A 16141-nucleotide genomic window follows, 5' to 3' on the forward strand; every position below is an offset into this window, starting at 1 on the left:
TTAGCTTACATATATTGCCTTTGCCCCATCCTAGTCAGAGCTTCAAGCATGTCCATCTCCCAGATGGTGCGCACCGCACCCATTAGGTGTGAACATACCCGTCCCCCCCCCCGCCCCCCGCCCAACACCCAATGTATGTTACTACTATATGTGTATATAAGTGTTGGTCAGTTAATACCAATTTGATGGTGAGTACATGTGGTCCTTGCTTTTCCATTCTTGTGATACTTAGTAGAGTGGGCTCCGGTTCTATCCAGGGCAATATAAAAGGTGCTATAATACAGTCACACCATTGTTTTTTTGTGGCTGAGTAGAACTATATGGTATACATATACCACATTTTCTTAATCCACTCATGTATTGATGGGCACTTGGGTTGTTTCCCCATCTTTGCAATTGTTAATTGTGCTGCTATAAACATTCTAGTGCAGATGTCTTTTTTATAGAATGTCTTTTGTTCCTTTGGGTAGAGACCCAGTAATGGGATTGCTGGATCAAATGGTTCTACTTGTAGCTTTTTGAGGTATCTTCATATTACTTTGCACAGAGATACTAGTTTGCAGTCCCACCAGCAGTGTAGGAGTGTTCCTATCTCTCTGCATCCATGCCAACATTTATTGCTTTGGGACTTTTTGGTAAAGGCCATTCTCACTGGAGATAAGTGATATCTCATTGTGGTTTTGATTTGCATTTCCCTGATGATTAGAGATGTTGAGCATTTTTTCATATGTTTGTTAGCCATTAGTCTATCTTCTTTTGAAAAGTTTCTGTTCATAATTCTTTGCTCACTTCTTGATAGGGTTGTTTGATTTTTTTTTTTTTTTCTTGCTGATTTTCCTGAGTTCTACATAGATTCTAGTTATTGGCCCTTTATTGGATGCATAACATGAAAATATTTTCTCCAATTCTATAAGTTGTCTGTTTGCCCTTGTGGTAGTTTCCTGGCTGTGCAGAAGCTTTTAAATTTGATCTCATTTATTTATTTTTGTTGTTGCCTTTGGGATCTTCCTCTTAAATTCTTTGCCTAGGCCAATATCTTTTAAGAGTTTTTCCAACATTTTCCTTTAGAATTCTTGTGATTTCACACCTTAGGTTAAAGTCTGTTATCCACCATGAGTTGATTTTTGAGAGAGGTAAAAGGTGTGGATCCTGTTTCCTACATATGTCTATCCAATTTTCCCAGCACAATTTATTGAATAAGGATTCTTTTCCCCAGTGTATATTTTTGTCTGCTTTGTGGAAGATTAGATGGCTACATGAGCATAGTTTTTAATCTGGGTTCTCAGTTCTGTTCCATTGGTCTATGTCTCTGTTCTTGTGCCAATACCATGCTGTTTTAGTTACTATAGCCTTGTAATATAGCTCAAAGTCTGGTAAATTGATGCCTCCCTATTTTTTCTTTTTGCTTAAGATTCCTTTTGCTATACGGGGTCTTCTCTGGTTCCATATGAAGCATAATATTATTCTAGGTCTGTGGGAAATGATGTTGGTATTTTAATAGGGATTGCATTGACTCTGTAGTCACTTTGGGTAGTATAGACATTTTAACAATGTTGATTCTGCCGACCCATGAGCACGGTACTGTTTCCACCAGTGTTTTGTAGTTCTCCCTGTCGAGGTCTTTTACTTCCTTAGTTAAATATATTCCTAGGGATTTTATTTTCTTTGTTGTTATTGTGAAGGGTATTGAGTCTTTGCTTTGGTTCTCAGTTTGACTGTTGTTGGCATATTGGAATGCTACTGATTTGTGTACATTGATTTTGTAACCTGAGACTTTGCTGATTTTGTTTATCAATTCCAGTAGTCTCATGGCAGAATCTTTGGGGTTTTCTAGATATAAAATTATACGATCAGCAAAGAGCGACAGTTTGACCTCTTCTGCCCCCATTTGAAGCCCTTGATATGCTTCTCTTGTCTGATTGCTCTGGCTAGGACTTCCAGCACTATGTTGAGTAGAAGCGGTGATAGAGGGCAACCTTGTCTGGTTCCAGTTCTAAGTGGGAATGCTTTCAGTTTTTTTTTTTCCCTGTTCAGTATGATGTTGGCTGTGGGTTTATCATATGTGGCCTTTGTCATTTTTAGGTAAGTCCTATCTATGCCTATTTTGTTAAGTGTTCTTATCATAAAAGGGTGCTGAATTTTGTCAAAGGCTTTTTCTGTGTCTATTGAGAGAATCATATGGTCTTTGTTTTTGCTTCTGTTTATGTGGTGAATGACTTCTATAGATTTGTGTTTGTTGAACCATCCCTGTATCTCTGGGATGAAGCCCACTGGATCACAGCAAAATGTTCATCACAGGAAAAATAACCTTATTGTTTTTTGTTTTGTGGGCTGCCATTATGCATCCTAACATTATGATGAAGAAAATAAAAATTTTCTGTTTTCTATAAATCTCCAAGGATAAACTTATTAAATACAGCAGTTTTATATGTGGTTTTATAGTTAGGTTATATTGAAAAGAAATAGCTTATCTGGGAACATTGTGGATTGATTGAGTAGTTTTTAAAAGGGGTATTATGTAAAATTTAAACCTTTATATTTAGCAAAATGTCACTATTTCTAAGATCTGGTACCTGGTGCTTTTTTATAGAGTTTAGTTTTATAAGTCATTTATCTTTTGTTGCAGAAAGGGATCTGGTAAAACCTAAATATGACCTGGATAGAACAGATCCATTAGAAAATAATTATACTCCAGTCTCTTCGGTACCTAATATTTCATCTGGCCACTATCCTGTACCTACTTTGAGCAGCACTATTACAGTAATTGCTCCTACTCATCATGGTAATAACACTACTGAAAGTTGGTCTGAATTTCATGAAGACCAGGTGGACCATAACTCTTATGTAAGACCGCCAATGCCAAAGAAACGGTGTAGAGACTATGATGGTAAGTCTTTCAACTGTTTCATGAAGTATTGACTTAATGTTTCCAGTGTCTAAATTCTGTAAGTTCAGGTTATACACAGTTATTCAAAGACCTACCTTTGATATTGGAAACAGTGGGCAATTAGTCTCATTCACTTCATAAATTCTTCAGTATTATTGAAACTTTCATTAGTCACCACTGATTATTTATTATCTAAAGATTATTATCTAAAGATAATATCTTTATTATAAAGATATTATATCTTATAATAAATAAGATATTTATTATCTTTAGTATTAAAGATAGTATTTAGTAAGTCTTAATGTATTGTTGGAGTTTAGCAAACAAGAGTAAATATCTGCTTAATTATTAGGGAATCTGCTAGTGAAACATTCTTGACAAAACTCATTTCTTTAGAATGAATGATAATTGAAATATAAGTAGGACCTAGAAGTGTAATCACCTATGTTAGAATTTTATAAAGAATTGAAGACTCAAAAGATTTACTGTAAAAGTTTTGTTAGTAGTAGTAAAGCCGTATTCTGGCTACTTTTACAGATTTACTGTAAAAGTTTTGTAAGTAGTAGTTGCAATATTCTTTTAAGTGAGATATTTAAATTAGGAGTAATGTTTGTAGGAGTAATGTTTGTAATGACAAAGATATGGAAAAGAATTATATATAAGTTTTATATCATCCTGCTAGTTAGGTATATGTATTTTAAAGTGTTTTTTTGTTTGTTTTGGCTTTTTTTTTTTTAATGTGTATGTTAGCCAATCACTTAAGTATATTACTGGCAATAAGCAGATCTTAGGAAATGGTAAATTGTACTTTTGCCCAATATTAAAAAAATTTATATTTTTAAATATCTTTCTTTTGTTAACTTAGAGAAAAATTATATTTGCAGTGTTTTTCACATTTCTCTCTAACTGTTCTTTCCTTATAGAAAAGGGTTTTTGTATGAGAGGAGATATGTGTCCCTTTGATCATGGAAGTGACCCAGTAGTTGTGGAAGATGTGAATCTTCCTGGTATGCTGCCTTTCCCAGCACAGCCTCCTGTTGTTGAAGGACCACCACCTCCTGGACTTCCTCCACCTCCACCAATTCTTACACCCCCACCTGTAAATCTTAGACCCCCAGTGCCACCTCCAGGTCCATTGCCACCCAGTCTCCCACCTGTAACAGGTAAGTAAATATGTTTGTTTGCCCGTGTTTATTATCTAGCCATTCATAACTCTTTATAAAGTTAACAGTTTGATGCTTACATTAAAAGTATCTAAAGAAATTCCATAGAAGCGTGATAGAAACGAAAAGTAGCAATATGCTGACATTTGGTTATACTTCCACTTTGCAGTCTGTGCCAGACCAGTTACTGTGATTTGGAGTGGCCTTGTGAATTATGTATGGCACAGTCCTTTATAGGTTAAGGCAAACCTGTTTTGGAATGCACTAAAAGGATATTTTACCTTAGAAAACTAATTTAGTTGTAAGAGGTTGGTGTTTGTAGATATAGTTTGATAAATGAGAGTATTATGTTTGGATGTATAATAATTTATTTTATTTGTTTGCTTTCAGATGATATTTCTTATTCTTTGGTTTTGACAGGACCACCACCTCCACTTCCTCCTTTGCAGCCATCTGGCATGGATGCTCCTCCAAACTCTGCGACCAGTTCTGTTCCTACTGTAGTAACAACTGGCATTCATCACCAGCCTCCTCCTGCTCCACCCTCTCTTTTTACTGCAGGTGCAGTTTTGGCCCTTTTTATGTTCATAATGTAATATAGTTTTAGAGCAATTTTTTAGACAAGGAATTAAAAAATGTCTAAGGAATGAATTGCTCTGTCAGGACCATTTTTCTTACTAAAATGATGTAGAATACAATGTAGGCATTGTTAATATACATTAAATAAGCCTTCAGTTAAGACTTTCTTCAAAATACTATATTCTATGATTTTTTTTTTTTTTTGAGACAGAGTCTCACTTTGTTGCCCAGGCTGGAGTGAGTGCCGTGGCATCAGCCTAGCTCACAGCAACCTCAAACTCCTGGGCTCGAGTGATCCTTCTGCCTCAGCCTCCCGGGTAGCTGGGACTACAGGCATGCGCCACCATGCCCGGCTAATTTTTTTTTTTTTATATATATATCAGTTGGCCAATTAATTTCTTTCTATTTATAGTAGAGACGGGGTCTCGCTCTTGCTCAGGCTGGTTTTGAACTCCTGACCTTGAGCAATCCGCCCGCCTTGGCCTCCCAAGAGCTAGGATTACAGGCGTGAGCCACAGCGCCCGGCCTATTCTATGATTTTTTTATAAAACTTTTCTTAATACATATAAAACAGGTTTGCTATATCATTATAATGTTAGTTTACTTTTTCTGTTATTGATATTAAAAATTACCAAATAGAGTTTTATAATTGTTTTTTAATTACAGTTTTTGTATTACCAGATACATATGACACAGATGGCTACAATCCTGAAGCCCCAAGCATAACAAACACTTCCAGACCTATGTATAGACACAGAGTGCATGCACAAAGGCCTAACTTGATAGGACTGACATCAGGGGATATGGATTTGCCACCCAGAGGTACTATGATTAATCTTTTTTTCCTATCATTTTAATAATATCAAGAGTAACAAAACATTTATGAAAAACAGTTGGTCCTGTTTTTATTTATTGGGCTGAATAAGGGATGGTGATTTTGTTTGCTCTCTGAATCCTTTTAGATTTTCCATGACAGCAAAGTTAATGTGTGGTTTCATATTTGTGATGTTGTGGTATAGGTGACACTTTATGCTAGTATTGAAGAGGGAAAGGAATTTCACAAAAATACTTATTTTCTCAGGTAGTCTTGTACGCGTGCACGTGTGTGGTATTTTGTATCATCTGTAGTCTTAATTGGTTCATTAAACTCTGGAGAGTAGTGCTTTAATCCCTAAAGATAAATTTATTCCTAGCTTGGGTAATGAAATTATCTGTACAAACTAATGCTTGGTATGTCTTTCATCTTTGTTTACTTTTGACATGTTGAAATTAAAATTGGTCTTCTTATGATATTTTTAAACAAAGGAAACTTTGTGTTAGGAAGAGACTTTAAAAATTTTCTTAGAGGAGACAGAGTATTGGATAAAATAGCTAAAAGATAAAAGTTTAGACTGATAGTCACAAACAGAAAAAGTGGTATAATAGAGCTATAAATTAATAAGAAGGTTCAGAGGAGGGAGAGAACTCACATTAGTTTGGAAGATATGTAGCATTTGCTACAGATAACTTTTGACATAGAGAAGAAAAGGATTGTCAGACATAATAGAAAATATTGCCTGGACTAAAAAAAATATTTTTTCCTAACCATCTCAGTTAAATTTTAAATCTGACTTCCTTTCCAGTGTTCTTTTGCTGTTTTACCTAATAAGAATAAAAAATCATGCCTCATTGGTTGTGAATAAAAGTCCAGTTTATTTAAATAAGTAACAGTGCCTAATGTGGTTTAGTAAACTTGTGATTACTTACATTATACTTTGTGGTTTTTTTTTATTTGTACCTTAGAAGTTATCAAATTCTGAACATCTTCTTTGAATGTTTGAAGAACTTTTTGTGGTGGAGATGTGAGCAACATTTTAATTCAAATTTACATTCTCTGTGAGATTATAGGACATTTAATGTAGATACTCCCTTCCCCTACCTTTTAAATTCTCCTTGAGGATTTAAATAGCTATCATTGATAATAACAGAAAAATGATTTTTTTAACAGTTTCTTTGTGTAAGGGATATACTACAGATTGCTTGTAATTGAAAAGTAATCCCTCAAGATTAGAGCTGTTTGCAATGTTGACCCATCCTCTGAAGCTCTCTCCCACCTAGCTAGTTCACAGAAACCCTCTTACCTTCTTTGGGTCACTATTTAGCATTTATTTTCTTTTCATCATGCCAATCAATATTTATTACTCTTACTGGGAACTCTAAATTCGAGTCATCTCTTTCTTACCTTTGCTGCCACCACAAACTAATGTTTATTAGACCCGTTTCAATGCCAGGCCAGTTTCTGATTGTGATTGAGAGAAGGAGGGATCAAACCCCTTACATGTAAATCTTAACGTGTAGAAGTTGGGGTTATGGTAATTTTAGTTTTTCATGCGTATAGTTAAAAATTACAGAAAGTGGCCCTATCAAGAAATAAATGTCTGTCATACCTACTTAAAAATTTGAATGCTTTTTCTCATAGAATCGTTATTGTACATAGTGATTATTTTAGTGCTGTTCTGTAGATACATCATGTATTTTTGTGAGCTGGCTTAGGAATATATTTTCCATTAATAAGTGTTTTTATGTACCAAACAGCTGATTTAGTAAGTGACTCATTTACATTTTTTTTTTTTTTTTTTTGAGACAGAGTCTTACTCTGTTGCCCTGCTAGATTGGTGCAATAGCTCACAGCAACCTCAAACTCCTGGGCTCAAGCCATTCTCCTGCCTCACCCTCACAAGTAGCTGGGACTACAGGCATGTACCACCATGCCCAGCTAATTTTTCTATTTTTTTTGTAGAGACAAGGGTCTCACTTTTGCTCAGGCTGGTCTTGAACTCCTGATCTCAAGTGATTCTCCCACCTTAGCCTCCCTAGAGTGCTAAGATTACAGGCATGAGCTTTAAATTCAGAATTGCCTATAGTACTTCTATTTCCTTTTATTTTTTTCAGTCTTCTTCTCTCCCCAATATATTCTCATCTGTTCCGTATTTGGGTTTCAAATTTGTAGTCCTGGATTGTGACAGATACATAAAAAGCTTATAATATTGTCAATTATTACACATTTCTAATAGCCTGTAGATGGCCTTAATTTGAATTTGTGATAGATTATTATGTGATACTTAATACTTTTATGCTTAATACTTTAAATCTTGATGGGGACTTATCATTATTAAACATAGAGAAAAATTTTAGACCCTTTGATGCGTTGGAATTATTAACATAGAAGTGACCTAGAGGCCCTGATGATGGTTCTTTCCAGATTTTTAAGGAGATGGAGAACTTGATACCTGCTCACATGGTTGAATACAGGCAGGAGGAAGGTTTAAGCATTCAAGAAAACCAGTGCTGATGATTTTAAGCAGAAAAACAATTCATTAAAAGGATATTGGAGGAAAGCATATTAACTATTAGGAAAATTTGCTGATTATCAAGAAGAATGTGCTTTTGTGTTTTTTAATACCCCCTTTTAAAATAAATACCAATGAAAGGGAAATTTGAGGGAATACAGATGAGTTGGAGAAAACCCATTTTAATTGCTGGGGGAAAGAGCGCATTATTGCCTTTCTTAGTGAACTTTTGAGCACAGAACATGTAAAAAAAAAAAAAAAAAAAAAAAAGATGTTGGGTAGCTTTCAGTGAACCAGGCTTGGGAGACAGGAATAAGACCAAAAATCCTGTCACAGAACTGGTCCTGTGAGGGTACCACTTGGCAAAGAAACTGCAACTTGCTCTGTGAATATCATCAATGTGACATACAGGATGTTTCCACCCTGTCTGCTTTGGAGATGTAGGATCAATTAGAGTCAGCCAAAGAAAGAGGGTAGGTAAAGCATATGCACTCTCTGATACATTTGAAAAACTAAAAGGACTTTTTAACTAGAACAGAGGAAGTAAGGACTGTGAAGGGAGGAAGTAAGAGGCCAATTAAAGGCATTTGAAGAATTCTAAAATAGAGGTATTAGTAGCTGGACTAGGTAATAACAGAAGAATCAACGGAAAGAATCAATGAAACTTTAACCCTCTTAGTGCAGTGGGCCGAAATATCCACAAAAGCCGATACTTCAGCCCGCCACACTAAGAGGGTTAACTTACTGAATTGTGGGGCTTAGAATGGGGGTAATGGAGAGGGTGAAGTTAGACACCTGGGTAATTGGGCAGATGATAATATCATTCATTGAGAAGTAGAACAGATTTGGTGAGAAGATAAATATAGTTTGGGAAGTGTTTAATTTGTTGTGGCCATGGGGCATGTGAGTAGAAAAGTCCAGTGGGAGATAGGATATGGAAGTCTGAGGTCCATGAAGTTTTCTTTTTTGTAAATAGAGTACTTTGAGCTGTAATATTTAAATGTTAATGGAAGTGCCAGTGTTGTGGGAAAGGTTGAAGTTAGAGGAAAACAGAGCTCTGGGGCATTGATTTTGGGTTTCTGTATGTATGGGATATGCAGAGCCATGTATCAACTTTGATTGGCTGAGATGATTGGGAAAATGGTAGTTTTATTAATAGAAATGTTTCAGAAAGATAAAAAGTAGATTTATTATGAAGATAATTGAATATTGTACATACTGAGTTTTGAGATACCTGTAGGATTTCCAGAAGAGGTGGCCAGTGAAAACTAAGAAGTTAGATTTAGAACTGTTCCTCAGAGCAAATTCCTTTTGTGTTCTAGAGATTGATATGACCTCTTGTATGGAGATCATAGTTGTAGCCATGAGAGAGATTGTGCTGAAACTGATTTTAAGTTGTTTATGTTAGTTATGTGTTTAGAAATATGTAAGAATGGGATTTTATACAATCAGTTTGTTCACTTGTAAAAAAGGAATTTTAAAATTATATTTTTCTATGTGGTAAATTAAAGTTTGCATGTTTTAAACTTTGGAGTCATTTGAGAATCACAGGTTAAATGTATTATGTTCATAAAATGCCATCTAAGTTAATGGAAAATGTTGAAAGCAGGTATTGACACACTGCATTTTTGCACACTGCATTTGTCTTGAATATTTTCCTTTTTAAATCAAATATGTTAATATGTTGATGTTTAAATAAGCAGCTCACTTCAGTCAGAGCTCTAAGTTATCATTTCTCACAGATCATTGAATTAGTATTAAATTTTGGATCTTTTAGATTGTGCGTTTGTTTTAAAAACTACGAACTTAAAGTCTCAAGATGATTTGTTTGTTATTTATTTGTGGTGAGGGTGATGGCAAATGGGAATAGTGACATGGGTTTTACTCCCCAAAAAGTGGCCTGCAGAATCACATTTTAATTTGGCTTGTGAGAATTATTGATTCTTCACATTTAGGTGTGAGGAATGAAATATTGTATTGAAATATTCTTTAAAAAATCTTAGATTTTTATATTTGAATGTATGTTAGTCCTCCTTTATCCACGAGTGATTCATTCCAAGACCCCTAGTGGATGCCTGAAATGGGTAGTACCGTATCTTATATATACTATATTTTTTCCTATATTTACATACCTGTGATAAAGTTTAATTTATAAATTAGACACAGGAAGAGATTAATAACAATATCTAATAATAAAATAGAACAATTATAACAATATATTCTAATAAAGTTTATGTGAATGTGGTCCTTCTCTCTCAAAATATCTTATACTGTACTCACCCTTTGTGTGATGATGTGAGATGTTAAAATGCCTACTTGATGAAATGAAGTGACAAAACAGAATGGCATGAGATTTCATCATGCTACTCAGAATGGCATGCAGTTTAAAACTTAATTATTTATTTTTGCAATATTCCGTTTAATATTTTTGGACTGTGATTTGACCATGGATAAGTGAAACAGTGAAAAGCAAAACTGTGTATCAGGAGACTACATTTATTTCTGTTTCTTCTAAAATATACTTATTTGGACAAAAAGCCAGAACTTTTCAATATAAATATAAGGAAGTAGCTATGATAAACAGAAACATTAACCTATGCTTTCTTTCATTTTCTTTTGTTTTAAAATAGAAAAGCCTCCTAATAAAAGCAGTATGAGAATAGTAGTGGATTCAGAATCAAGGAAAAGAACCATTGGTTCGGGGGACCCTGGAGTTCCTGCAAAGAAGACTTGGTTTGATAAGTAAGCTGGCAGGGAAAATTGAGGAATTTAATTATGCCTTGACTTTTGGGCTCATTGTTGTTGTATTATGACAATATAGTATTTTTTTTCACAAAACTGTTATATTATTCTCTTTTATAGCAATCCCCAACTAAAAGTATAAGTTATCTTCTAAAAATTTGAAAGTTAGTTGTCTGATACTAGAAAATTGTTTTATTATAGAAATGGTGGTTGAGGATATTTTTCTTCTTTCTACTTCCCCCTCCTCTAAAAAAAAACCTTAACTTGTCGTGTTGGTGAATATTAGCTATGTACAGGTTAGTCATGGACTCCCCATCATTAGGGAAAGGAAGTGTGGATTAGGTCTGGCAAGAGACTTTTTAGCATGTGGGCAATTCCTGTTAAGAGCTAGAAAAGGCTCTGGGGGGTGGTGGTGGTTTAGGGAGGCTAGGTAGGCATTGAGTTGTCAAGGAAAGTCTTCAGAGAAAAAGGGTTAAGGAATAAAAATGTTGGGGGATGTGTGATGATTCATTTATAAATTTGTGTATGTGAGGAGAGATTAGGATTACATTTTTAGAGCTTTAACGTCTGTTAATAATGGATAGTTTCTAGTTCTTGCTTTGTAATTCTGTGATTTATTTATTTATTTTTTTTTTTAAGGCAAACAGTATAATCTCTCTGGGCCACACTTTTTTCATGTGTCAAATGTATGGTCTGCAGTTCTAACAGTTTTTATTTTTTTCTTAGCTGAAAAGAGGTTGAGACAGTCATCAAAGAAAATAAAATTTAAAATCAAATATAAAATATAATCAAAGTTTTAAAATAGAGTGCATGCATTTTAGTAAGCTAGCTTTTATGGAAATGGAATAAAAGTTACTTATGCAATTGACTAAAAAAGGGTAGTAGAGCTTTTCATGCTAAGGATGTTAAATAGGAGCAGATCAGAAGTGAAAAGTAACAAATGATACGGCAGAACTCTTCTCAGAGAGTTGGCTTTTGTGAAAGATGTTAACGCTACTAATTTGGAAACTTTGTTGTTTAGAAGAAAATTTAAATTTCTTTATGAATCAGTATGTTCAGTTTTGGGGAAAAAATTGAACTTAATTGGATATCCATTTTGCATGTGTAAAACTTTATTTCTTTGTGGTTGGTAGGTGTCAGGAATTATAAATGTATTAATTAACCTTAATTTTGTTTGCAGACCAAATTTTAATAGAACAAACAGCCCAGGCTTCCAGAAAAAGGTTCAGTTTGGAAATGAAAATACCAAACTTGAACTTAGAAAAGTTCCTCCAGAATTAAATAATATCAGCAAACTTAATGAACATTTTAGTCGATTTGGAACCTTGGTTAACTTACAGGTAAGAGCCATATAATGATTGTTGTCTTTGCATAGTTGTTTAAGGAGATTAATGCAATAAGAAAACTGCTTTTATAGAGAAATATTATGGAAAATTTGTTAATCATCTCAATTTGGAAAATTGAACATGAAATGAAATTTATCTTTTAGAAAAAATGTGTGATTATTAATAAGTTTTTTACTTTTCAAAAGATAGGAGTTTTGATCATATTATTATAAACTTTTTACCTAATGGAATAAAATTATAGCAAAGTTGAATAATCATACTTATAAAATCTCATAGTAGTTTTCTTACTGTAAGTTTTCATCTTACAGTAGTTTTTAGTTCCTCAGTTTCTCAAAATCATTTCACCAAAACACTTGTCAGGTTTACTTTTGCTACCTCTTTGATGGGATACATTTAACAGAGACTTTTGAGGCCCAGATACCATGTAATCTGTAATTAGTTTACCAGTTTTGAACATCCTTCAAGATAAATGACAGTGTAATTTGTATTTGACTTCACCTAAAATTAAACCATGCCTTGGGTATATATAACTTGTGTTGTTTCTTAATATTTAGTTTATATTATGTGATATGTTGAAAATATTGAAGTATGTTGGTTTTTCGCCCTTATTTTATATGGTATTGTTTTCAACTAAAATAATTATGTTTTATAATCCAATTAAAATAAGAGTAAATTTCAGAGGATTATCTTAAGTTGATATTTTGGAAAATTTTGGTTTATTGCCATTAAGAAGTTCTATTATAAAAAGTAATAGAGGGTAAAAAATGCATTTTTGTTTGGGGTAGGGCAATAGAGATTTAAAAGTAGTTTTTGTTTTTCTGTTGGTGTTTTTTTTTTTTTTTTTTTTTTTTTTTGTTGTTTGTATTTTTTTTGAGTCAGTCCGTTGCCCAGGCTAGAGTGCATTGGCATCATTGTAGCTCACTGCAAGCTCAAACTCTGGGGCTTCAGATGATCTCCTGCCTAGCCTCCCAAGTAGCTGGGACTACAAGCACACTCTGTACCATGCCAGGCTAATTTTTATTTTTTTGGTTGAAGACGGGATCTTGCCCAGGCTTGTCTTGAACTCTTAGCCTCAAGTGATCCTCCCATCTTGGCCTCCCACAGTGCTGGGATTATAGGCGAGAGCCACCATGCCTGGCCTAGATGTATATGGAATTTTAAGGAATTGTTTCCTCTTCAACTCTTTGTGTCCTTCATATTCCCCTACCCATATATGATTACATTATTGTTAACAACTTACCATGTGATATTCTATATTTTGTTATAAATTTCTGAATCCGTATACAAACTTAAAACTATTTATAAACCCATAGATACATATTACCCTGTATGTAGTTATTTAATTCTTCGTGAATATCTTTATGGAAATTTAATTTAATCTGTCATATTTATATCTAGACATAAAAATGTTTTCAGGATATTCTCACACAATTACTACACTGGTAATGTTAATTTAAAATATCTTTCAAAGCTGAGGCACAAAACATGGTATTTCATTGTTTCTGTTTACATTTATTCAATTACTAGTAAGGTTGGTATGTTGTCTTTATTGGTCCTTTTGCTATATCTATATACTGCCTATATTATTATTTATAAAATGTATTTTTTTCTAAAAACAATTAAACTCTTTAGCTTCTTCCTAATTAAACATTGGTGAGATCCGTGTTTTTAAATTCCAGTAAATGCATAATTATTAAAATGCTACCTAAAATCATTATTATAATTAATACTTATTGCCTACTTATAACTATATATTCTCTATTTTACATGAATCATTTAATTCTTAAAGTAATAGTATTGAGTGGATATTGTTACTACATCATTTATAGAACAGTCACAGAAAGGTTAAATAACTTATTCATGCTCATATGAGAATAGCAGCTAAAGATTGAGCTAGGCTATTTGATTCAGACTGTGCCCTTAATCTCTATTCTCTGTTGCTGCACACTATCTATGTTTTATGTGCAACATTTTGGAAAACACTGCTATTATTGAAAGAATAGAAAATTTGAAGTGAAAAGCCTTGAATTTATTGCTTATTAGTTGTATAGGTATATAGAATCCTTGGAATTTTAGTTTCCTCATGTATCAAATGTGATTATATGATTGATGCTGTTGTTATGTAGGTCTTTGTTTTTTTTTTTTTTTTTTTTTTTTTTGAGACAGAGTCTAGCTTTGTTGCCCAGACTAGAGTGAGTGCCGTGGCATCAGCCTCGCTCACAGCAACCTCAAACTCCTGGGCTCAAGCGATCCTACTGCTTCAGCCTCCCGAGGAGCTGGGACTACAGGCATGCACCACCATGCCCGGCTAATTTTTTCTCTATATATTAGTTGGCCAATTAATTTCTTTCTATTTATAGTAGAGATGGGGTCTCGCTCTTGCTCAGGCTGGTTTTGAACTTCTGACCTCTAGCAGTCCTCCCGCCTCGGCCTCCCAGAGTGCTAGGATTACAGGTGTGAGCCACCATGCCCGGCCCTGTTGTTGCTCTTAAGTTTTCTCATGCTCTTAGAAATATGTTGTGGGAATTACAAATTTGAGATACTGTATGGATGAGTTTTTCTGTAAGTTTTAGTTAATGATTACCTCTTGCAAAGTAGTTTACTGCCTTCTCCATACTATATGGATCTTGGCCATGCCACTCATTAAAAATAGAAGAGTTATTTCTCATAGTCAGTATTAAAATTATGGGTAAAAAGAGAAACATTTTGATTGCATGTATATAACATTTGTGCAATCAGCATTTTCTGCTATTATATAGAGGAGGCTCTTATATACTATGGACAATTCTGAATTACTATTTCTCCTGGACTAAAAGTAAACCATGGTAATAATCTAGATGTAAGGAAGTTTATAGGTAGAATCCTACTTAGAAGGACCAATATTTCACTTGATGAATTTTCCTTTGCGAAGCAACAGATTCCTCTGTAAATTCACTGTTCTTAATATTTAAATCTTAGGTTGCCTATAATGGTGATCCTGAAGGTGCCCTTATCCAATTTGCAACATATGAAGAAGCAAAGAAAGCGATATCAAGTACAGAAGCAGTGTTAAACAATCGCTTTATTAAGGTTTATTGGCACAGAGAAGGAAACACTCAACAGTTACAAACTACTTCCCCAAAGGTAAGAGAGAAATTTGTATGAAATTAAGTGCTTTCTTAGACAGCTCTTAGTGTAGTGTTTAAGAGCAGAGGCATAAGGTAGACATGAGTTCAGATCCTGGCTCTACTGTTAGCTGTTGTTAACTATGTAGACTTGAACTTACACAACCTTTCTAACCTGGTCTTTCATTTAATTATGAAGGTAATCCCTAGTTTAGAGAATTATAGGAGAAGGTATGTATAAAGCATATAGAATAATCTCAGGCAGGTAGGAGGCACTCAGTAAATGGCAGCTATACATATTTCAGAAAATCAGACTCTGGGTTTATCTTAGAAATTCTTTCTTCCCATCTCTCTCACTTCTTCCCTTTCTGTCTCCTCTCCCCATCAGTGAATCGATCAGAATATGATTTTAGATTAATTGCTTGTAGAGGTATATTACAGCACTTTGTTAAAACAGAAGATAGCAAAGGGTGGATTTTAACTTTTTCCTGTACTTTATAAATAAGTTATTTTATGTAGTGAAAACATCTATGTTCATGTCTGAAGGAAATTGAAAGGCAGTTAGGTTTTGATTATAGGATATAGTTTTACAACTTTTTCTGCATAGGTAATGGTAACAAAATAACAAAGGTTACCTTCCATGCTTCTGAACTAATCAGCTTGTTTGAAATTTTTTTCTTGTTCTGAGGTAATGCAGCCTTTAGTCCAGCAACCCATTTTGCCTGTTGTGAAGCAATCAGTCAAAGAGCGTTTGGGTCCAGTACCATCAAATACTATTGAACCTGCAGAAGCCCAGAGTGCCACTTCAGACCTTCCTCAGGTAAAGGGAAGGTCTTATCATTGTGCCTGTCACATAATAGGTTCTCAGTAAATTAATTTCCCTTGGTGATTTGATTATAGTTAATTGCATATATTGTATACTGAAATATGATAGACTTTATATATTTGAACCCCACCTATAAGTTTTTTCTTTTTTTTACCATTACCATAA

At 34.1% G+C, this 16141-nt stretch overlaps 1 protein-coding gene across 19 annotated transcripts in view; it reads left to right on the top strand.

Moving 5' to 3' along the window:
- RBM26 (RNA binding motif protein 26) overlaps positions 1-16141 on the top strand; it is an 87836-nt gene that overhangs the window by 31871 nt on the left and 39824 nt on the right. For 6 of the 19 annotated variants that reach the window (XM_076009340.1, XM_076009341.1, XM_012785749.2 and 3 more), the window contains exons 6-13: positions 2627-2887; positions 3811-4050; positions 4441-4611; positions 5296-5451; positions 10589-10700; positions 11881-12040; positions 15005-15169; positions 15839-15970. In XM_076009340.1, coding sequence (XP_075865455.1) covers positions 2627-2887; positions 3811-4050; positions 4441-4611; positions 5296-5451; positions 10589-10700; positions 11881-12040; positions 15005-15169; positions 15839-15970 — 1397 coding nt within the window. The remainder of the gene's footprint in view (positions 1-2626; positions 2888-3810; positions 4051-4440; positions 4612-5295; positions 5452-10588; positions 10701-11880; positions 12041-15004; positions 15170-15838; positions 15971-16141) is intronic. The other 13 variants (XM_076009345.1, XM_076009347.1, XM_012785753.2 and 10 more) reach the window with 6 other exon arrangements.

This window comes from Microcebus murinus, chromosome 13 (genome assembly GCF_040939455.1).
Source record: "Microcebus murinus isolate Inina chromosome 13, M.murinus_Inina_mat1.0, whole genome shotgun sequence".
In the NCBI taxonomy this organism is placed as follows: domain Eukaryota; kingdom Metazoa; phylum Chordata; class Mammalia; order Primates; family Cheirogaleidae; genus Microcebus; species Microcebus murinus.